The sequence below is a fragment of the Pararge aegeria genome, chromosome 12, assembly GCF_905163445.1.
Source record: "Pararge aegeria chromosome 12, ilParAegt1.1, whole genome shotgun sequence".
Taxonomy (NCBI): Eukaryota; Metazoa; Arthropoda; class Insecta; order Lepidoptera; family Nymphalidae; genus Pararge; species Pararge aegeria.
Window position 1 is genome coordinate 12,623,229 of NC_053191.1, and position 23,321 is coordinate 12,646,549.

At 37.5% G+C, this 23,321-nt stretch overlaps 1 protein-coding gene across 2 annotated transcripts; it reads left to right on the forward strand.

Moving 5' to 3' along the window:
* The first annotated feature begins 592 nt into the window (after positions 1-592).
* On the forward strand, positions 593-21,933 carry LOC120627798 (cullin-2). Of its 2 annotated transcripts, none has more exons than XM_039895835.1 (16): positions 593-710; positions 3,100-3,182; positions 4,453-4,577; positions 5,406-5,501; positions 6,099-6,192; positions 6,953-7,027; positions 7,459-7,626; positions 9,061-9,208; positions 9,594-9,895; positions 10,927-11,034; positions 11,893-12,135; positions 12,492-12,656; positions 14,116-14,325; positions 15,035-15,287; positions 16,994-17,106; positions 18,987-21,933. In XM_039895835.1, the coding sequence occupies exons 2-16, from the start codon at positions 3,114-3,116 to the stop codon at positions 19,146-19,148; spliced, it is 2,331 nt and encodes a 776-aa protein (XP_039751769.1). In that variant the 5' UTR covers positions 593-710; positions 3,100-3,113; the 3' UTR covers positions 19,149-21,933. The 2 variants fall into 2 exon arrangements, with proteins under 2 accessions (XP_039751769.1, XP_039751770.1); XM_039895836.1 differs by lacking the exon at positions 593-710 and adding an exon at positions 717-899.
* Positions 21,934-23,321: the final 1,388 nt, after the last annotated feature.

A 23,321-nucleotide genomic window follows, 5' to 3' on the forward strand; every position in this document is an offset into this window, starting at 1 on the left:
ATCACCTGTGCGCATAACAGATAATAATGTTAACAGTGTTAACACACTAAAAAAGAATACTAAGGTAAATTAGAGGATAGAGGAAACCTGCATGCCTGAGATTTCTTCATAGTGATCTCAAAAGTGTGTGGAGTCCACCAACTGGGCCAGCGTGGTGGACTTAGCCCCTTCTCATTGGAGGAAGTGACCCGTGTTCTGTAGTGGGCCGGTAATGGGTTGATGTGATGACGATGAAGATGGTGAGATGATGATTATAAAAAATATGTGCATATAAAGGAAATAACATTGTTCGATTTTACACCAATATTTAATTTAACTTACTTATACCATTTCATGTACATAATCTTCGTACTTGGTGCATATTGATCAGCACTAATTAATTTAGATTTTATTCCTTTTTTATATATATACTATTTTTATATATACCCTTTTTTTTCTATCTAAATTATTTCAAATCAACTTTTTTGAGACGTACATAAGGTTATGTTTATATTCTCTTTGAACCTTCTTTCCAATAACATAATTTGTAGCAGCCGAGTTGACAACACTAGTAAACTATTGCCAAATTAAAAAAATAACTGTCAAATTAAAATCAACTCGCAAACTTCACGAATTATTTTCGTTTGATTATGTTTCACAAATTACGAAGCTAAATACGTATTGTGGACTAGAATTTAAGCAGCTTTGTTTTGTATATAGAGAGGATCGAAGTGAGTACACTTGCAGAGTTTCCCAATTTGTGTTTGTGGCACATTATTTGTGTCGAATTGATAGTGCTGAGTAATTTTGGTCAGGGTGCTTTATTCCTGATTTGTTTCGTTGTTGTCACGATGCCAAGTCTGTTACTGAGCGCGAGCCAGGCTGCCTGATCGTCAACCTGTACAAGAAACTTCTACCAGGTACTCGACCAGCCAATTTTTCAATGGCCTATAAGATTCCCTGTTAGGTTATTGTCATGGACTTGAACTGAGTTTCATTGGTGCCCAAGGGTGTAGTAGTGCTGCAGTGGTTATTAATGTTTCAGAATTTTCATAATAATAACAATAAACACATCTTCTATTATTTTTAAGATATTTCTAATTCATGGATATCATTAAGTTTGTGTTAATGACTTGGCAGTATAAGAAAGACACAGTGAACTAGCAATTTTTTATATTTGTTGTTATTTATATTCTTGTGAATTAAAAGTTTGTATTGTTGCCAGACACTCTTCTTCTACCAGAATCAGATTTTGATAATGATCTTTTTTATAATGATTATTCTAATATTGTGGTGCAATCCTTACTAATATTATACTTCCAAAAGTAATATTTAATTTGCCCTTCAACAATTGTGTAATAGAGCAAGGAATTTATGTGAATGCTAATTTCTGGAAAAATCCACAGTCCACTTAAATGCTTATATAAATTCGAAATTCAAATTCAACACTAAAAAATTATATATTCAGGCGGGCCTTCAACAGGCACATAAGAAGCAATCACCCATAATTGTTTACATAAATTAGAGGGGATGGTGATAGCTACATTTGGTAACCTAAAACTAAAGTTAGGAAGGTGGAATAAGAGAAAATTCAGAAATTATATATTTCCCACAATCAAACACACTACATCAAACTAGGAACCACAGCACTCACCAAACTGCATTGCAACTGCACCAAAATATGTAAGAAATCAAAATGGGTAATAAATTACCAGGAAGGGTTTTTGAACTCCAGGTGACCTCTTTAAATGTCACTCTTAATTACTGGTCAGTCAACTGACAATCTTGGCACAGACCGCAGCGGTCATCAGTCACAAAAATAAGGTTTATGTGAACCGTAACCCAAGCAATTTTCATAAACAATTTCAAGACTAAATAAATGTAACTTAAGGCTGCAAAATTGTGGCTTTAGGCAGGGCTTTTCATAACCCTATTAACATTAGTTCAACTAGTAATATCAAACAGTTATAAATCTTATTTGATATGTTCTAAGTGGGAGATGTCTCAAAGTCAAATATTTTTTTTTATTAACTAATAGTTATTGTATAAAAACATGAAATTGTATCTAATTAATTTAACTCAATAATTCTATAAGTTATTTGATTTGATTTTAAACCTATGTAATTTTAATAATAAAAACTAACCTACATCTAAATATTAGTTAAATATTTAAAAAAAACATTTACTGTGTAACCAAATAACCAATAAATAATTATACCTTTTTTAAGATATTAAATGAAATAAATATTTTACTAAATGATTTCAATACAAGATAATCTTATGTTAATGTTATCTTATTCACAATGCTAAAAAGGTCGAGACAAAGTAAATTTATTTAAAGTTCTATTATGATTCCACCAAGAAATGAATTATGGATATGGAGCCATTCACCAATACAAGCTTCCATCAGATAAAATAGCAGTGGAGCGCTTATCATTGAATAGCCACTTCCTGAACTCAATGGACTAAAATAATTTTGATTTTATCTTTTCGTTGCTTTGATTTGTATTCCTGGCATTGTAATTACCATATGTTGGGACCTTAACGATGTCTAAAATAAAAGGATATCTATATATACAAAAGGCGAAGGTGACTGACTGACTGACTGACTGATCTTTTAACGCACAGCTCTAACCACTTGACGGATTGGGCTGAAATTTTGCACACAGATAGCTATTACAACTTAGGCATCCCCTAAGAAAGGATTTTTTTAAATTCCAACCCTAAGAGGGTTGAATGGGGATGAAAGTTTGTATAAAATCCTTCATTTATGAATTTATTTTTCAAGTTACAACCAACACACTTTGATTTTAGGTTTTCGATTAAAAATAAAGATACACGTGTTGCATTTCCACCCCTAAAGACATCAATATAGGGGTGAAAAATATTTATTTTATTATTTTTTTCTGTGGTGTGCAATAAAACTGTCATGCTCGTTTTGTTCTTTGTTGCAACATGAAACGCAGTCGCCAAGAAACATAATTTATTATTTATAACTTTATATATTTCAACTCTATGCCCTACAAGAATCTTGCTCCACCTTTTATAAAGCGCGTTTAGTTGCTCTACTGTCGAATTTATAACTGACTGAAGTTAATATGGTGTTTTTTTTTATTACAGGTACATGAACTGACATGCAAGTGATGTCGCTAAAGCCTAGGAATGTGGACTTCCAAGAGATGTGGGCCAGTCTCAAAGAAACGGTTAGTATAAGAATGCAACTTTTGATATGCACTCTATTTTCCAGCTTGTCTTATGTTGTAATCAATCTTTTTTAGTGTAAGGTTTGTTTTAAAGTAAGTAATAAAAATATTTCTTATTTTTAACCAATCTCCTTTTGGTTTAAATCAAATCAACACATTACTACTTTTTTATTGCCAAAAAAATATTGGCATTCAACAACTTGTTACGTTCCACTGAATTATTGCCAATTGACCAAAACTGGCTAAGCATTAACAAAGGTTTTTAATTTAACGTCAAAAAAAATCACTCCAAAATGCAGCAAAACCTTTTTTATTTGCATTTATGCAGTTGACTGGTATTATTAATTTTTGCATAAGGATAATATAAATAAAATTATACAAAAGCTTTTGGGATGAGGGATTATACATTTAAAATTCTCACCTGTGTTTTTGTAGTTTATTGTTTTTTATTTTCGAATCAAAGTATAATTTATACTCTATTTTTCAGTGTTATTCCAAATGGCAATGTCAAGAATTGGAGGTGTTCCCATCTCTAAAATATAGTTTTGTGTTAATGTAATTTTCTGCTTCTTATATTAAACAATAAAACTATACCTTTTGTCAATATAATTATTATTAAGATTATTTGTGAATATAACCAACATCATCATATTAACCAATAGACAACCACTGCGGAACATAAGTCTTTTGAAGGGAGATACGAATTCCACGGTTTTATGCCGCTTGTGTACAGCGTCTTCAAATCCCAACGTTCATATGTTTTCCGAGCAATAAGCCCTGCAGATTTCCACTTCTGTTTTGCGACCGACAATGCAGAAGATAATCCTTTATTAGCTGACCGGTAACGCGCACCATTGCAAGCGTGGTGGTTATTGGCATTTCGTTATAGATTATAGGAATTGTATCATGTTCCTTAATTCAGAAGTTATTATGTTGAGCGACTCGCAAACTTGAAGTGGCAATGAGCGGGGCACATAGCTCGCAGAACCGAGGTTGGGGTAATAAGGTGATGGAATGGCAACCCCGCACCGATAAACGCACGGTTGGTTGGCCCCAAACGAGGTGGACGGACGGTATTAAGCGAGCCGCCGGAAACAAGTGGCCAAGGACAATGGATTTTGGAACTCCCTTCAAAAGATCTATGGCCAGCGGTGGACGTCAATCGGTTGAATTGATGATGATAATGATGAATGCTCTGATGGATGGATAAAGAGTAAATATTTCTGAGCCATTATATGAGCTCAAAATAAATATGCCTTTATTATTACAGGTGGCTGGTGTTGTAGCTTTGCAGGCGGTGGAACGCGGTGTCTGGAACACTCGTTTCTCAGATGTGTACGCCCTTTGTGTGGCGCACCCCGAACCCCTCGCCGATCGCCTGTACGACGAGACCAGGTTTCGTAACCGTTATTTCTGCTTACAACCTTTCATTTAACTTTATTTTAAATTAATGGGGATGACGTCATCTGTCAATTATTTCTGCCCAGAGGGCGCCAAATGCTTGATACAAACGAACTGTCAATCTACTAACCGATTTATAAAACAGAAGATCGTTGTGTAAATCAAAACAATGCGTGTTTTACTAAATTATTTAATTAATAAATAGAAATTAAATCGAACAAGTAACACAAAATATTATTAAGTTATGTTTTGTTTCAAACTAAGGGATAGCCACAGACTCACAACCCCAGACTGGTCACAACTTACAGATAATCAACACACAGCCTTGTGTCTAAAAGTCTTCAGTAATATTGCCCATTATTCCTAACCGGTTGAACTGCATGCATAAACGTTTGGATGGATGGATGGATAGGATGACAGCGAGATTGTCGTCATTCTATATCCAATATGGCGGACTCCTAAACAGTGCAAATATTTTTTTATAAATCCCCATGAAATGGATATGAATTTAAAAAATTATAAATGCAAAGCGTAGGTTTCCTTGCGATGTTTTTCCTTCACTGTCAAAGTGATATTCATTTCTTAAAACGCACAATTTCGGAAAAGTTAGAGGAAATCTATTTCCCGAAAGGGAAACTCTACCTCGTCTCACTACCGACGTATACATTTTTAAATAAGTTGTATACAAGGAGGTTTTTTTTTCCATTTTATACCATCTTCCATTATAACTACATAGCTAGAATCCTGACCACTGGTAGAAGTCCTACCCTAATTATATTAAACAATACAAGTAGCATAATAATAGTTTTTTTTTTTTTGCAGAAACTTTTTAGAAGAGCACGTGGCTGGTTTGCTCGAGAGAGTACAACGCTCAGCGCCCTTAGAAAGTAGCGACTACAACGATGGTCTACTCAACAGGTAATACAAGATACAAATACGCTTCCGTTGTTCGTTTATGTAAGTTAAACATCGTGAAGAAACCTGCATGGCTGAGAGTTCTTCATAAAGTTCTCAAATGTGCGTGAACGTCCCGAGATGGCTAATTTTATTTTGGACGTGATAACGTCTTATTACTCTATGAACGCCGGCTGCACGCACTAAAAAGCATGACTCATTGTCACGTTCCGCATCAGCCGAGTGGACCAAGCGATAGAAGCACGATCGGCCTAAGCGTTTGGCTTGTAACGCATAATATGTTTTCATATGACGTTATCAGGTAAAATTATCGTCCATAAAGTGACTTTACAAACAGTCAATATTTTTTTGTTTGTTTGTTTGAACGCGCTATTCTCTGGATAACAGCCGGATATTGTTTTATGTCGGATTTTATTTGACAGCCTAATTCTTGAGCGTTATAAGATATATCACATCTCGCAGCGATCCTTAGGAGTCGGGCAATGCAACAGGACGGGTCGTGGAAAATTTATATGGGAAAAATATACTCATCCGAATTTGTATGCGGGTAAATCACAGGGGAACCGCTACTTCATTACATAAAATTTTTTGGCTCGACAGGTACGTGGCAGCGTGGCATGAATACAGTCAGGGCGTGGCTTACCTTAACTCCCTGTATTCTTACCTGAACTTGCAACACGTCAAACGGCAAAAGGTCAGTTCAAAAGCATTACTAAAATTATACAGAGTTGAATTAAATATACCAGAAAACTTTTGGCCTGTAGTATACTAAAACTAACAACTTATGTTCTAAGACTTCTAGGTAGAGTCACTACAAACATACAGTGGCGTGCATTGGGTTTCTTACCAGGGTATGCATACACCGGGAATATTGCATAAAACGGCACAAACTCTCCTCCTATTCAAGTTATCAATGTTGGGGTATGCAGTGCTTTTGTGCATGTATGAAGTGTACGCCACTGCAAACATACATACTTGACGTTTCAAAACTGCTTATAATGTAAGCCTACTTGAAATAAATGAATTTTGAATTATAATTTCTTTTTTTAACTCGATACTTTGTAAAATATTCAATATTTTACATAAATACTCTACTTGTTACTACTCTGTAATGTAACATCGGCACCGGAGCGCGAACCATGACTCTATCGTACGGTGACTGACCCGACTACGCGACATTATCGAATCACATGTATTTAGTTTCACAGTGTAATGTCACTTTACAGATGAAAGCAGGATATAATCCCTCTCTCCTTTTGCGCTTAAACCATCTATGATTTTGCTCGTAAACTCTCTCTCCTATTAGAAAGGAGGACTGTACCCAGCTGTGAGACGTTAATAAACTAAGGATGAAGAACTACCCAGGTGGTCTAGTTGTTCACGAGTGAACCACGTTATTATTTACGTCGTCCTGTATACAACGAGATAATATGCCGGGTTTCCATTTTTTTCAGGTTTCAGACGCAGAGATAATTTATGGGTCTTCGGCAACCGTCAGCTGTCCCCAACACGATTCAAGACAGTTAGAGGTGAGTAATATTAAAGTAGTATAGCTGGTTGTGACAGAGCTCGTCTAGGAAGGTACCGCTATGCTTATTTCTGTCCACCAATTTTGCTGTACATAAGTCCCTAAATGTAAACAGGTCTAAAAATAGTGCTATCAAATTTTCTTGTACATAAATCCCTAAACTTATTTTAATTGAAAGGGCTCGAAATTGGAATTAAAAAAGGAATCCATGCCAAACATTTTGAAAATAATCGAAAGATTTTTAGATTTTAAAAAAAGAAAGATTTTTAGTTGTAGGACATTTTGCAGCTTGATTTATACAAAAATTAATTTACTTTTTGGTTGGTAAAACATTATATTCAGAAGTCAGTTTGTACGCCAAAGAAGTATAACTTCCTAAAACGTTTTTTTTGTTAATAAGTTATCTGTCACGTTTTTCTATTCTGTCACTAGGTGGGTGAGCTAGGTCTCGTGACGTGGGAGCGTGTGTTAGTACGTCCGCTGGCCACTGCGCTCAGTTCGCGACTAGTAGCGGCTTTGAACGCGGCGAGGGATTCCACACCGGACCCCTCAACGGCAGATACGCTGCGAAGTGCCATACATAGCACCGTGCACGTACAGGTATTGTACTTTATACCTTACATTTGGTCCACGGAGATACTATCGCCATGCTTATTTCTGCCACAAAGCAGCATTCTTGCCATTGCAAGAGCTGTGTTCTGATGCAATGGGCATGGTTGCCGGTGTTATATCAGGCACATGTGGCTTAACAGCTACCCCTCAAATTGATGGACACAGGGCGGCATCGAGCAGGACGTTCTCATTGCATGCCCTGTGAAGTTTTGCTCTGTTTACAGGCAAGACTGTCTGCTTGGTCCGTTAAATCTACATCTCAATCTCTCGTATGCTACTTTACAGAAGTCGCACTTCTGCTGTGTGTGCATTTATTGCACAGGATTTTTTTCATACTAGCCTTTTCATTCTTCGCTCCACTAAGGGTTTAGGCCGTTGTCCAGTAAACTGGCCTAGTGCGGAAGACACCTTTTAGGTATGCAGGTTTCCTCACGATGTTTTCCTTCACCGTTTAATTGCTTTTAATTAAAAACTCACGTAAGCTCGCGTAGGTGGGATGCCAAACCACTGGGCTATTACCTATTTGGGCTTTATTATATATTATTATTACAAAAAGAAGCAACGGAACTCTTAAAAAATTACAGCAAATCAACCTGCTATCGTATAAACTTACGAAATCGTAGGCTACTTCACAGAAGTCGCACTTCTGATTTGTGTGCATTTATTGCACAGGATTGTTTTCATACTAGCCTTTTCATTCTTCGCTTCACTAAGGGTTTAGGCCGTAGTCCAGTAAACTGGCCTAGTGCGGATTGGTAGTATTCACACGCCTTCGAAGACACATTTTAGGTATATCCTATTGTAATATTAAGGATTACTTGAACGCTAAAAAAGCTTGGGTGTGAATTGCTCTAGCTTCATAGCTTAATATAAATAAACTGTGAGATGGTGATAACAAAAAAAAAATACCCGGATAATAAGTACCGGAGATAGGCCTACATGAATGAAGAAATTTTGAATTTGAATTATGAATTTATGCAAGTTTCCTCGCGAAGTTTTCCATCACCTTTTAATTGCTTTTCATTAAAATCTCACGTAAGCTCGCGTAGTTGGGAAGCCGAACCGCTGGAAAGAATAAGAAATTTAGTTTATTAAGAATATGAAATGACGATTTCTAAAGCGTATTGTGTTGCAATTTAAGATCTCTTTGAATTCCAGAACAAAGCTTTGCTTCAAAGTAAAGTTTTAGTCCTACAGTATTTTGTGACAGGGCTCGTCCGGGGAAGTTCTATCGCATTGCTTATTTCTGCAGCTAAGTAGCATTGGCTCAACACCTACACCTCAAATTGAGGAACACATGGCTGCATGTTGCAAGGGTTGCTCTGTTTACATGCGATGGTTTTCCACCTACCATCAGGTGGGTCATCTGCTTAATACGTCAATTCAAGTTATTTTTGGTCATTGGTATTAATAACTCCACAGGCGTTCAGAGTCCGTGCTCCGCTCTCCCTATATGTGGAGTTGGTATTGGATCCGTTTCTAGCAGCAGCAACCACACATCACTCTCGACGTGCTGCGTGTTTGCTGGCCGAAGGAGATATCTCGCACTTCATGAAATACGTACTTGATGGTAATTATACATATAGATGGTATATTTTCCTCAAACAAGCTTGGAGCATGACTGCCTTCATCGAGATAAATGGAAATTGCTGTACTGGCCAAATAAATGAAAATCCAAAGGGAGTAAAAGGCTGAGCTTTCTGGTATTTTTATTCAACCCTGAATATGTAATATGTTTAGTTATTTCTGTACCACAAAATTTTTAACCTGTCCATATAGTTTGCCAATTATTGAAAGGTGTTTAACAACAATATTTAATCGGCCAGGTCTCAAGGTACACACTATATATATGGAATATGTTTAGTGATTCCTGTAAAACATATTTTTGTAACTTTCGATCTAGTTTGCCTAGTCAAAAATGTGTAAAACTTGACAGCAACATTTCCATCGGCCAGGTCTCGAACGCGAAATATCGTTGGCGCGGCGCTTCCTCCATTCATCCTCAATAGAAGCAGTCAGAGCATGTTACGAGCAAGCGTGCGTTGAAGCGCATTTAGCCGCTCTATACGCTGATATAGAACGACTGTTGAAGGAAGCCAGTGCAGGTAGTATTGAGAGGCAGGACGATTTAAGACGAATGTATGCCCTACTCAAGCCGTTGGGAGCTGACGCCTTGAGACCATTAGTGGATGCAGCGCATCATCAAGCCGTTAGAGATGGCCTGGCCTTGTTGGACGCTGAACATCCTAAAGATGAGGTTAGTACCAAAGGGTGATAAATGGAAAATTGCTCTGTTTATAGGATAGGCTATGGGACCTATAAACAGAGCAATACTCCACAGGAAGACGTTCTCCAAATAGCCGCCTTGTATCCTTCAATCTGGCGTAGTTAAGTTACATGTACCTATAATTACATCAGGAATAGCAATGCTACGACAGAAATGACAGTCTGACACAGACATATGACGGCACCAGTTCTCCAGACGAGCTCTATCAAAAAAAGCTACTAGTTTGGGCCTCTACATTCTTAAAGTACCTGTCTACCCACAATCGAAGTCCCAGAAAGTACAAAACCTTTAAGGCTTCTTAAAGTAAAATCCGTTTCGATATAATTTTTATTAGCAGATGTGTCCATTTAAAAATTGATGTATCCATTAAAAGCTGACATATTTCACGAATCGCAATCTCTGCAAATGACACATGTACATTGTGATTTTATTCAAGGTCAGTTATTATTATTATTTCGATCGAAACTGTTTATTTATTCCACAAAACTTAATTGTAAAGTCAAGCTCAATAAGGCGACTCTTTGCGTGATTGCTATTCTATTTAATATTCATTGAAAAATTAAATCTTTGGCATCTGTAAAATCGAACCAACTATCCAATTGGTTTGATTTTAGTAGATTCCAACAGATGGCTCAATAGTTCCTAAGTTGTTTTCAGTTAAATCAATCATCATCAAACCATTACGGGCCTACTACAGGCCACGGATGTCCTCTTTGAATGAGAAGAGTTTTACACACCTTTGAGCACTTTATGGAGAACTCTTACGCATGCAGATTTCCTCACGTTGTTTTCCTTCACCGTTTAAGCTTGATATTTAACTGCTTAAATGCTCCTAACTCCGAAAAGTTAGCGCATGCTGGGAATCGAGCTCGGTCGTTTCGGCTTCGGCTTTCATAACTGGATATTGGTTAAATTAAACTTGTCATTTTCTAATCAACAAGTTTTGGTTCCATTTCCGGATGATTTTACATAATAAAAACATTTTGTACGTATGTCTTTAGGCGCATTCACACTTCGTGCAATCTATGTTGTCGCTGCATCACAAATACAGTGAGCTTTTTTCCGACGTTTTCGGCGGAGCTCAACCCTTCGTCGGAGCATTGGACAAGGTATGACATAAGCTTTCGTTTGTACACTTTAGGTATCATATGTTCACAATCACAATTTATGATACATAAATAATAAATAAATTCTATAGTTAGGACGTTAGACGATCCCAAATGCATTACTGGAGTCAGGTCGAATACATTTTTTGATAATGTTATGAAAAGACTTTCAGTATTGGCCAAGAGTTATGAAATTATCGTTGTCCACCCTTTTACTGCTAGGAGCACTCGGCTTTCAGTCCCAATTATTTTCACGACAACCCTCAACCGGCAATGGAGCCGCGAAGAAAAAACTCTAATACCTTCTCTTCTATGAGAGGGGAGGTCTGGCTCAGCTCTGAGAATAATAATAAATATATTAATAAATATAATAGAATGGTCATCTTCATCAAACTGTGGAAATACAACTAATCAACTCTTGGCTGGAGCAATATTTACGTAACCATTAAAAAATAAATCTTCGTACAAAACTCATAGTTTCACAGTGTCGGTTGTGTACTGTGTGCAAATTTTGTATGGAGCGGCAAGGAACTGTCTGAAAAGTTGCCTCGAGACTCGGCCTTACTATCTATACTACGATCTAGCGAGGACAATTTCTTTTTTTACTATTTCCTAGCACCCAAACGTTTCAAAATAATAATTTCATTCGTTATCAGGTTTTGCTGGCCTTTATCTTATCGCCTTTTATTGCCTCAATCCCTCTCCCATAGTACAGAGAGATTAAGAGCTTATACTCTGTTTAAATGCGGGTTATCGGATTTTAACGATCATTATCATATGTTAGTGAGAATATCCGGGGCCGAAGACTAACGCGCTGGCGTTACTTCATCGCAGTATGTAAATAAACTCTTACTCCGTCAGGCATGTAGCGCAGTGGTCAACCGCCGTTGGTCGGGGGAGCCGTGCGCCCGTGCTCCGGAATTGGTCGCGCGGTACTGCGACACGCTGCTAAGACGTCGCGGGGCCGACTCGGAGGCGGACGACAAGCTTGCCTCCGCGATCGTCGTGTTCAAATACGTCGACGACAAAGACGTGTTCCAGAAACATTACGCGCGTGCGTTGGCCAGAAGATTAATACACCAGCTTTCCGCTTCAATGGAACAGGTAAGCTTTAGATATTTGAATACTGTTATTATGTACAGAAGGTTTGGCTTCGAGATGTTATCACGTTTGTCATGTCAAGAAACTACAATTTGGTTCTTAAAGCTCGAAAATAAATTAACGGTTTTCCAACCTTTGTGATGTTTTGGCGTCTGCTTTTGCCACTCTGCTTGCAAATTGAACTTCCAGAACCCTATTTTCAGACCCTTCTCCCTGTTCCCTTTCTTCCCTTTCCTCTTTTCCCTTTTCCCCTTGCCTTACTGTCCCGTACCCCGGTCTCCCCATCAATCCCCTTAAAGCCCCTACCCTTTGCAATATAGTTCAAAGGGATATATTGTCTAAATATTTTTTGTACCCAGGAAGAGGCTATGATCAACCGACTGAAAGCGGCTTGCGGTTACGAGTTCACCAACAAACTGCATCGTATGTTCACGGATGTTGCAGTTTCCGCGGACCTTAACGCGAAGTTTCAACAACACCTGCGTGACAATAACCTCACCACTAACACCGGATTCTTTATACAGGTAGTATAGTCAGTTCAACTAGTCTTTCTAGCCGGTGTGATCGCTCTGTAGCGATAAAACCGCCTTTTTGAACCCACCTAAATTTAGTTTATGTTCGTAATCTGATCTGTCACCACACAACTTTCTATGTTTTTTTATAGTATATATAATTGACGGACGAAGCAGTTGGCGCACCTGATAGTAAGTGAAAAACCATCGCCTATAAACAGAGCAACACTTCGAACACGTTCTGCACCGTGCTGCCGGAACACAGCATTGCAACAATGCTTTTTAGCGGCAGAAATAAGCATGGTGGTGTAAAATAAAGAATTTTAAATCAAAAGTCAAAGTCAAAAATATCTTTACATCAAGTAGGCACTTTTGATGCGTACATTACATGAAAAAAATTACATTGTACATTACATGTGATGATGTGAAATTTACATACATATGGATAGTCGTTGCTAACAATCATCTGCGGCTTTCTACCCGTTTGAAAATGTCTGCTCTATTAAGCTATAAGGAAGTTTATTCTTAGATTTAATAGATTTTCGCTTTTAAAATTGGATTTGTCTTTATAAAAAATTGTGACATGCATGTCACTTTAGCGTTACGTACTAGGGATCATGTTACAATGCATTAGTAAATAATTATAAGAAAAAAATAATAAAAGGACTAGGCTTTCATTCTCGTCAATGAACTTTATTTCACATTAAATTCTACAGCTTTTAACAGAAACTTAAAAACTAAAAGTGAAAGTACATATTTAGGCTTACTACTAGTACCAGCTATACTTAAAAATTGGTAATATCAAAAATTAAAGAAATCGTAACATCATGCATATGTTGCAGGATAATGAGGAAACTAAGACAGTTTTTCACAATCCGGAACCATCAGACCTAGATATATAACTAAATATATATACAAATATGTCAAAAATTAAAACATCATTATGGGTACCTAGTGTGAGACTTGAAATCGAAAGAGCGTCATAAAGTGGCAATACAGTGTCCCAGTCTTGTCACTAGATGGCACCCTTTCTATCGCATACGAATCGTAGTTAACTTTAACACAATCGAATAAGTAAATGTAATTATAATTTTTTATAAATTTCAAATGCATATAAAAAATTTCGGAACCGACAGGATTGGAACCTGCGACTCTCTGGCAATCGCGGCCTGAGCGCTTTCTCCAATTAAGCTACGGCTCTCCTACCATCGATGCCGAAATTAGTATATGCCTTTCACATAAAAAAAAAACACACACAAATGTAGTTAGACAATATCGCAGGTTGCTGCATCTTTTGTTGTAGTTATTCCACAGCCAACTTGTACAAGGATGTGCAGTATGCTCTATAAAGTAAAAAAAACTTTACACAAATATCATACGACACATTATTAAAAGCTTTACAGAGGCATTGTTTATCTGCAAGCCACTGGAAACTGGCGTTACATTCTGACAGGTTGCCATTTTGTTCTAGGTTTTGCAGGCGGGCGCGTGGCCACTAGGTGGCGCGATGGCACCTCTAGCGCCACCCGCTCAATTGGAGCGACCTGCTCGACTGTTTGAGGCGTTCTATCGAGCGTCGTTCAGCGGACGACGACTGGCCTGGCTACACCACCTATGTACGGGTGAGCTGCGTACAAAATACACGCAGAGAATGTACCATCTCAGCGGTACGACACCACAGGTGAGATTGTGTACTTTTTAATAATAGTGTTTGAAACCGCAATTCCAGTCCAAGAATTTTCGCAGCATTTTATACTTTATCTAGATACAACCTATCTTGTAATGAGGCCCGCTTAAGCGGATGCACTTCGACCCTCCAGGATCTTTTGTGCTCTCTAGATACAATAATTAAATTTAAGTTTAAACCGCAATTCCAGTCCAAGAATTTTCGCAGCATTTTATACTTTATCTAGATACAATAATTAAATTAAAGTTGCTAGATACAGTAATCAGTAGCGAGACGAGAAAAGAAATGAATGAATTTGATGCGTTCACATTCTATTCATTCATATATATATATATATATATATATATATAAATATATATGCTGTACTCCGCGAAAAGCAGGGGAATCTATATGGTGTAATTTATAATTTCTTCAATCAATTGTTGACTTTACAATGAATAATTTTTAAGTCTTAACAATTTCATTGTAAAGTCAACATCTCCTGAGGATGTGTCCGGATACGGAGCGAAACGTGCGTAGATGGTACATTGCAGACGTTCTGTTTGGTGTGGAAGGAAGGATTGAAGAAATTATAAATTACACCATATAGATTCTCCTGTTTTTCGCGGAGTATAGCAAATTAGCTTTTATTTTCTTGATGTATCAAAAGTTTACCTTTTGAAATTTTAGATTTTAGCCATAATGTAAAAATCTTAATCCGCAGTGCGCGCTACTTCTAATGTTCGAGAACACTGATGTTGTGTCGGCTCGGGAGGCCCGCGAGACCTTGCAAGTAACCGAAGAGGCCTGGGCTAGACACGTGAAACCTCTGATAGACGCGGGCCTCCTCACCGCAAAAGGGGAGCTCCACTTTGATTCCCCGGAAAATGATGAAGGAGAATTGGTTTTGAATTTAAGTTTCACCTGTAAAAGGACGAGAATAAAACTCACATGCGCGGCGGCTCCACCTAACCAAGGTACTTATTAATAAATAAATAAAAATAAATATACTACGACAATACATACATCGCCATCTAGCCCCAAAATTAGCGTAGTTTGTCTTACGGGTTCTAAGATGACTGATGAATAATTTAATGAATAATATACATAAATACTTATAATGTAAAGATAACCCTGAAAAACATTCATGTTTCACACAAACATTTTCCAGTTGCGGGAATCCAACCCACAGCCTTGGACTCAGAAAGCAGGATCGCTGCTCATTGCGCCAATCGGCCGTCAAATATTATTTGGTTAACTTACCTTTTCGATTTTCTTTTTAATTTTCCTAATCCTAAGGTTGCCTTGCAGGGATCGCTACTTAGCGATAAGGCCGCCTATTGTATCCTACTTCATACTTGTAGGGTCTGTTCTCTTTTTTTGTTTGTCTGAACTCTATGTGGTGTACAAATAAAAAGTATAAATTAAACTTATGCTCTTTGTCACTAAATCGAGTGTCTAATGATTTAGCCGATGCCTATTCTAACCAGTTGTCTGGTTAGGATAAAATGCGCATACCGCCATTGGTCGGTCGCCAGAGCCTCATCCGTTGTCTAGGGGCACCGCGTGGAGGCGAGGTTTACGTTTGAGGCCGACTAGATGTTGTTGTTGTTCTCTCCCTTACCCCCTGTCGGCGACTAGCTTTTGCTTTAGACTATATCTTATATCTCTAAACGAGCAATTCTTGTATATATATATATATAATTGGAATCTCGGAATCGGCTCCAACGATTTTCATGAAATTTAGTATACAGGGGGTTTCGGGGGCGATAAATCGATCTTGCTAGGATTCATTAATATTGGACATAAGACTATTTTTTTAAGTCGACTTATTCGAGGACGAAGTCGCGCGGGTCCGGTAGTAATAATTAATATAAGTAGTAAAAGTAGTTGAATAATTATCATAAGCGTAATACATTTAAGATATTTAGGTAAAATAGATTTTAATTAGATGTTAAATAAATAATTATTTAGTCCGGAGCAAAAATCCTGCAACCTGAAGAACGGTGTCGCTACCCCCACCACGGGCTACGACTACCTGGAACACGGTCGAAGAACACGACCGGAGGGCGTCGCAGACGGGCGCCGACCAGCGCACGAGACAGAGCTCCAACTCTGTCTCAGAATATAAGGCAGAGTTCTTATACCTGCCTTATTTCGCGCCTCGTCACCCAGTGGGACACACTCCGTTGGCGTTGCTTTGGCATAAAACGCCGATACGCCGCAACAATCCTCGCTCTACTACTACTACTGCTTTTGAAGATCCTATTGAGATCTGTTATTATTATAAGACTCGCCTAAGGCTCGGTTTTAACGTACTATTATTTCCATAGACATAACTTTTAATCCTCCAATAGAAATTCAACGTGAGAAAACCCTCGATAAATTTCAAATCGATAATATATATTTATTGACTATCGATAACCCCCCCCCCCCATGTGGGTATCTGGATGATGATTACGTCAGCAGTAATTTTTTTTCATAATATGCACATTAAAAGAAAAATACATAAACCAATGTTTATGTAAGTATAGTATAGAGGGGGTAAAAGCTTTGCTTACTTTTGCTGACAAGGGTGAGGTATTTTTGTAATGGCCCCAAAAAAAAAAATGTGATACGAGTGTGATTACAAAATGTTACATTCCTATAATGAAGGTGATAATACCTTTTGTCGATATTACAGGAGGCGGTGCGGGTTCTAGTAGCGGGGCAACCAGTAGTGAAACTGCCCATTGTGATGACGACAGGAAAATGTACCTCCAAGCTGCACTCGTGCGCATCATGAAACAAAGAAAAGTGAGTTTCTAGACATGAAAAAAGTATTGACGTCATTTCCTTTTTTTTTATTTATTCCACTACAAGTTAGCCCTTGACTGCAATCTCACCGCAAGGCAGTCTTAGTTGGTAACGGGCTAACCTGTTATATTAAACCCGTACCCGTAATTTATGAGAGATACGAGATATATTATCCCCGGACGTCTAATTCAAGCAATTCAAATATCTTGCTTTAGCAGTGTTGGAAAACATCACGAGGAAGCCTCCATGCCTGAGAGTTCTCCATAATGTTCTCAAAGGTGTGTGGATTCCACCTATCCGCACTAAGCCAGCGTGGTGGACTCTGTAGTCCAACACGCTGGCCCACGCTGTAGGGTTGCGGTTGTCCTTAACCCTTTCTCATTGTGGGAGGAGGACCTATGCCATGTAATGGGCCGGTAAAGATTTTATAATGATGACTCGAAGAATGCTGCTGCTAGCAGGAAGCTTACTTCGGCCTCTCTCGGGGGGGACGAAGAACAACAATTCCCGGCAAGCACCTCTAAATTTATGAGTTATGTGCGTTTTAATTTAAGCAATTCAAATAAACTTGCTTTGAAGGAAAAACAACGGGAGGAAACTATACCTGAGGTTTCTCCATAACGTTCTCAAAGGCGTGTGAAGTCTACCAATTCGCACTTGGCCAGAGTGGGGGAATACGGCCTATACACTACTCATTCTGCAGGGCTAGCACGAGCAGGATACAAAAATTATATCCCCTGACAAGGCATATAACTAACATGCCACCTGCTAAATAACTGGAACATGGAATAGGAGAAGTTCACCCCCGCACACACACACACACATACACATATATTATTTGGATATTATTTCCACTTGTGCGGCCAGTGTAGTATATAATAAAATACCGAATTACATTAAATCATAAGCAATTAATCAATTTAAAACTAAATTATTTAAATGACTTAATATGTAAAATTTTTATGCCAGAAAAGAATTTTTTGAATTAGAATTTAATAATGACGAAAAATTTGGTAATAATGACATTAAAATTGAATTAATTATATCATGATTATGTGTATTCCTAGACTGTAACATGTAAGAAATATGACAAAAATATTGTTTGCTGTGGTAGAATTGAATGTAAACCATTGCACAATTCAAATTGAATATACTACACCTTGTATACCTACTTACAATCTGGCAATAAAATAAAAAATAAATATACTACGCCAATGCACACATCGCCATCTAGCCCCAAAGTAAGCGTAGCTTGTGTTATGGGTACTAAGATGGGATGAATATTTTTATGAATAATATACATAAATACTTAGAATAAACATATAAACACCCAGACACTAAAAAACATTAATGCTCATCACACAAACATTTACCAGTTGTGGGAATCGGACTCACGGCCTTGGACTCAGAAAGCAGGGTCGCTGCAAACTGCGCCAATCGCCTGTGAAATGGCAATAAAGATATTATTATTATAGTGCTGAGAGATAAGCTGTGGGAGAAGATACATTTTTATCCTTTCCCCGGAGATATTATTGACGGCCGATTGGCGCAGTGGGCAGCGACCCTGCTTTCTGAGTCCAAGGCCGTGGGTTCGATTCCCACAACTGGAAAATGTTTGTGTGAAGAACATGAATGTTTTTCAGTGTCTGTGTGTTTATATGTATATTATAAGTAGTATTTATGTACATTATTCATAAAAATATTCATCAGTTATCTTAGTACCCATAACACAAGCTACGCTCACTTTGGGACTAGATGGCGGTGTGTGTATTGTCGTAGTATATTTATTTATAATTGTCTCCTGCCCATGCTAGCCGCGCTGACAGGAGACCTGTGTCCTGTGATGGCTGTATAATAACGATGATTATTTCTCCACACAGGTACTCCGTCACACGGAACTTATACAAGAAGTGGTATCACAGGCGCGTGGATCTTTCGCTCCCTCCGTGGCCATGATAAAGAAATGTATCGAAGCCCTCATAGATAAGCAATACCTAGAAAGAGCCCCTGGGACACTGGACACCTATTCCTACCTTGCGTAAAACGAACTACCACCATCACCGTCCTCAGAGTAAATAAATACAACTCACGTCACGAAAGTTGGATACGCGTGTCGGTCCAAAGTTGATCTCACATAACGCTAGAGTTCACGCAATCTCACCTCACTGGACTGAAGTTGATTTTACGAGACCTTCGCATATACTATGCCAGTTAACACTTTACCTGGGAATCGCCTTAATCGGATGCCTAGTCATTTAGGTGATTCCTAGAGAAAATATAAGTTTTACGAACTCTTGTGTGATCTCTAAAGACGTTAGGCGCCGTCTTAAGTTACGACACCGATTCGGCGGATCGTAAAGTTTAGGGGACGCCTCAACTGACTCTTGACACACGAAAAATCTGTCAAGAGTCAGAAGTGTAAGTTTTTATTAATAACCTTGAATCCATACAAAAATGAAAATATGATAATACGAACACAAAATACCATAACCATAGACAAGTTAGGTGATATCAGTTGCCTAGTGAAATCGAACGTGATATCTATGCTAGCCTAGGAATCTTCTTTGATTAAGCGTTACTTACTTCGACATTGCCTTGTACGTATGCCTGTTTTTACTATAACCCTACCTGTCTATGATTCTTGCCACAAGAGGTTATATTTTGTGTTTGTATCATCATACTTTACATTTTTCGTATAGATTACTGGTTTATCATCTGTCAAGTGTCAGTTTACGAGTTCCTTAAACATTACACATTAGAGGGCGCCTAACATCGTTTTCTAGGTTTAATGAAAATGGCCATTATACTCCACAAAGATGACCCACTGGCGACCAACTTCAGTCCAGCCAACTTAGATCGCGTAGTAGACATTTTTTTTCTAGCCGCTTGACTCTTTTTGTTTTTGGCTCGATTTCATGCAGTGGCGTGCATAAATTGCTCTATCAGGGTAGGAAAACAATTTTATGAGTTTAGTGCCACTGCCAAGTTTTACTCCCATTCGCAAAATACGTAAATCCGTGGCTTTCCAGTACCGGATATACATATTTTTTACAGTAAGCAGTGTATTTATTACGTTTGTGCTGCACGCCACTAATACCCAGTTCGTGCAAAATAATGGCATCACGATCCAGTCCGTAGTGGCGTTGACAACGGAGCGCTATGTAAGAATTGACGTTCCCAACCGGGGCAATAAGAAAGCATAACGAGAAACCTACATTTCAACTATTAATAAGATATCACATACTAAACAGCCGGTCTAGTATGATATATCTTATCAAATTTTTTGAATGTGTTGCTAGTGAAAATGTGAATAGCCTCAGAAATAAAACACTTTGTCGCAAGAAAATATATTGCGCCCGATGAAATCTAGTCAAGCTATCAAAAATAGCATTAACAAGTCACAATTATTGCATCTTCTTAGTATGTGTTCCCCACTCTATACAGTCGTTATAAGACTGATATAAAACGCATATTCTAAATTCCGTATCGGCGATAGGAGAGTCGTAGCTTAGTGGCTAAAGCGCTCAGTCCGCGAGTGCCAGAGTCGCAGGTTCTAAACCTGTCAGTTCCGAGAATTTTTATATGCATTTTAAATTCATAAAAAGAAACACATGTTTTGCCTAACTAATAACATGGCTATAGCCAACATAAAACAAATCTTATCGATAAACCATATTGAAATCCAAGGACGCAATATAAGGCCACTTGAAAGTGGGTGGACCGGGGGTTAATTACCCAAAATTGGTTCGACTATATTTTCTTGAGATCAATTCTTTTAGTGAAATAAATACAATTTTACCTAAAGAAATACGCAGTGACAAAACCATAACATCAGCATTTACATTTAAGGTCAAATTAGTTCGCGGATTGCTTTGGCAACTGAGAAAATTTAACCTAGACTATTTTGAGGGAGGTTCTAACGGAAAAATCGTAAAGAAAGTTGCGAGGAAAATAAGAAAACTTAACAACTCGACTTTTCCAAGCTAGTTTGACATGACTATCAGTATTTACTGATCGCGCGCTGCAAACGTCGGAATCTATAGATGATTTATACTAATACTATAAATAGATAAAGTTTGTGAGATTTATTTTATCACACAGACTAGTAAAATTAATATTCTCCGCATCCTGAAACTCACATGAGGTTGTAATCTCTGGACTGATTTTAAAAATTCTTGTTTTGTTGAATTGTCTATTTATCAAGGTACATCACGCTACGACTAATAAGAGCAGAACATCAAGAAAAAATGTTGCAAACACGGGAAAATATTTATTTTGAGAGCTTCGTGCGATCAGTAATAAAGTTACGTCAAAATATAACGGAATTGTTTCTGTTCAATAGTTCTAAAAATGAGCCCGCGACATCATATGTCTATCTTTTAAGGTTGATTCATATGCGGACAAAGTCGCGGGGTATAACTAATATATATAATTATTTTGTACGTGTGTTGTCACCTAAACGGCTGGACCGTTTTGGATGATATGTTTATTTTCAATTGATTCCTAGATGGTTTAAAAGTACAATTGGATCCGATAGCTGGCGTTGCTTTATAGGCAGAAAGACGTCTGCCGAGTCCGCGTAGTATATAATTTTATCAATATAGAGTGTTACTGATACGCTTTACGATAACTCTTAAGTTACGCCCTAGAACCCCTTTTCCAGCTAGTCTTATATAATTGTTATTAAACTAACATACAATGTGAATTTATCTCATTTTATCCCGTCGCTGCTGATATTAATTTATTGCTGTTATTGGTTGCACTCCATCGGGGCCATGACGAAAAATATCTTTTTTATTTTTATGCAAATAAATATTTGTTTTATTATCATGTTTTTTTTTTATATATATACTAAACAGTGGGTAGTTATACAATAATTTGCCATTTAAAATCCCGCACAAACAGTGGCTAAATCAGAAACGCCTCAACCATATTATGTACGCGCTAAAATAACTTTAGGTGTTTTACCTCATTTTCGTCCGTTTGGTATTTTCTATTTTTCCCTTTGAATTGAAATATCGTCTCGCACCAAATCCCTATCTACTTGCTAAATTTTTTCAAGAAATATACTACAAAATATACACTTTAAACAAAAGGTCAATGGGTTGCCATTTGCAAAAAATGAATGAATCAGTTTTTTTTTGCAATTTCATATTTCTGAACAATCATATTATTTATCAATAACCCAAAGTGTACATATTTTATAGGAAACGAGCAGAATCTTTTGTTCATTTCGTTTATTTATTTATTTATTAAGAGCACTAACAACATGCATATAACACGTTTTTAAATAAAGCACACACACAAAAACATGCGACTGATATGCACGTCAATTACAAGTGCACATAGCATTGACAAAGCGTCATGTAAACTTAATTTGACGAAAAATTTTACGTTCTCCGACAGTTAATACAATTCATTCAATATTTAAAATTCAGTCGTGATTTTAAGAGCAGACAAACACTGTGTACTACATAATTATTGGTACCTAACCAACAATTCTGTTGTACTCAAATCTCTAAACTAAATTGACAGGTTACAATTTAGTTTAAGAGATTGCACAACTAGTTACAAACGATTCTGGAACATTAACAGTTATTTGACAATGACAATTACGAGGTATATCAAAGGGTGCTAGGTTTAACGGAGTATCGCAATCGCATCTATGATTGTGTGAAATGCACGCCACTGCTTAAAACGAGCCGTTGCGATGAATGTTAAAATAGGTTGCACGCAACATGTGCCGTAATTGCTAGTAATTTTTCTTTTAACCAGCCTTAATAGATAATTTACCGATAATCAAACTAACTCTGACGGAGAAAATGAATAGGACGGTGGATTGGTGTGTATGTAGATAAAATTAGGTATAATTATATTAATCTAGAATATAATACTGACGCCACACTTGCAGCAAAGATTTGAACAAACTATGCGGTTCGGGAATATTTGATTGGTCAAATACCGTCCTGAAGTCAGCATGTACATGTATAATAGTGCTTATTCTATAGTACATAAATCTCTGAACTAACATTGTCGTCCTTTTCACACTGTATGTCTTGGATAACGACAGCTCTATTATTAAGAAATTTCAATAGCTGGTATTTTAGCTGGTTTTTTTTTACTACAAATTAGCCCTCGACTGCCATCTCACCTATTTGTAAAATACTTACCAGCTGGTGATATTTCTGTCTCCAGTCTAAGAAGGTAAAAGGATA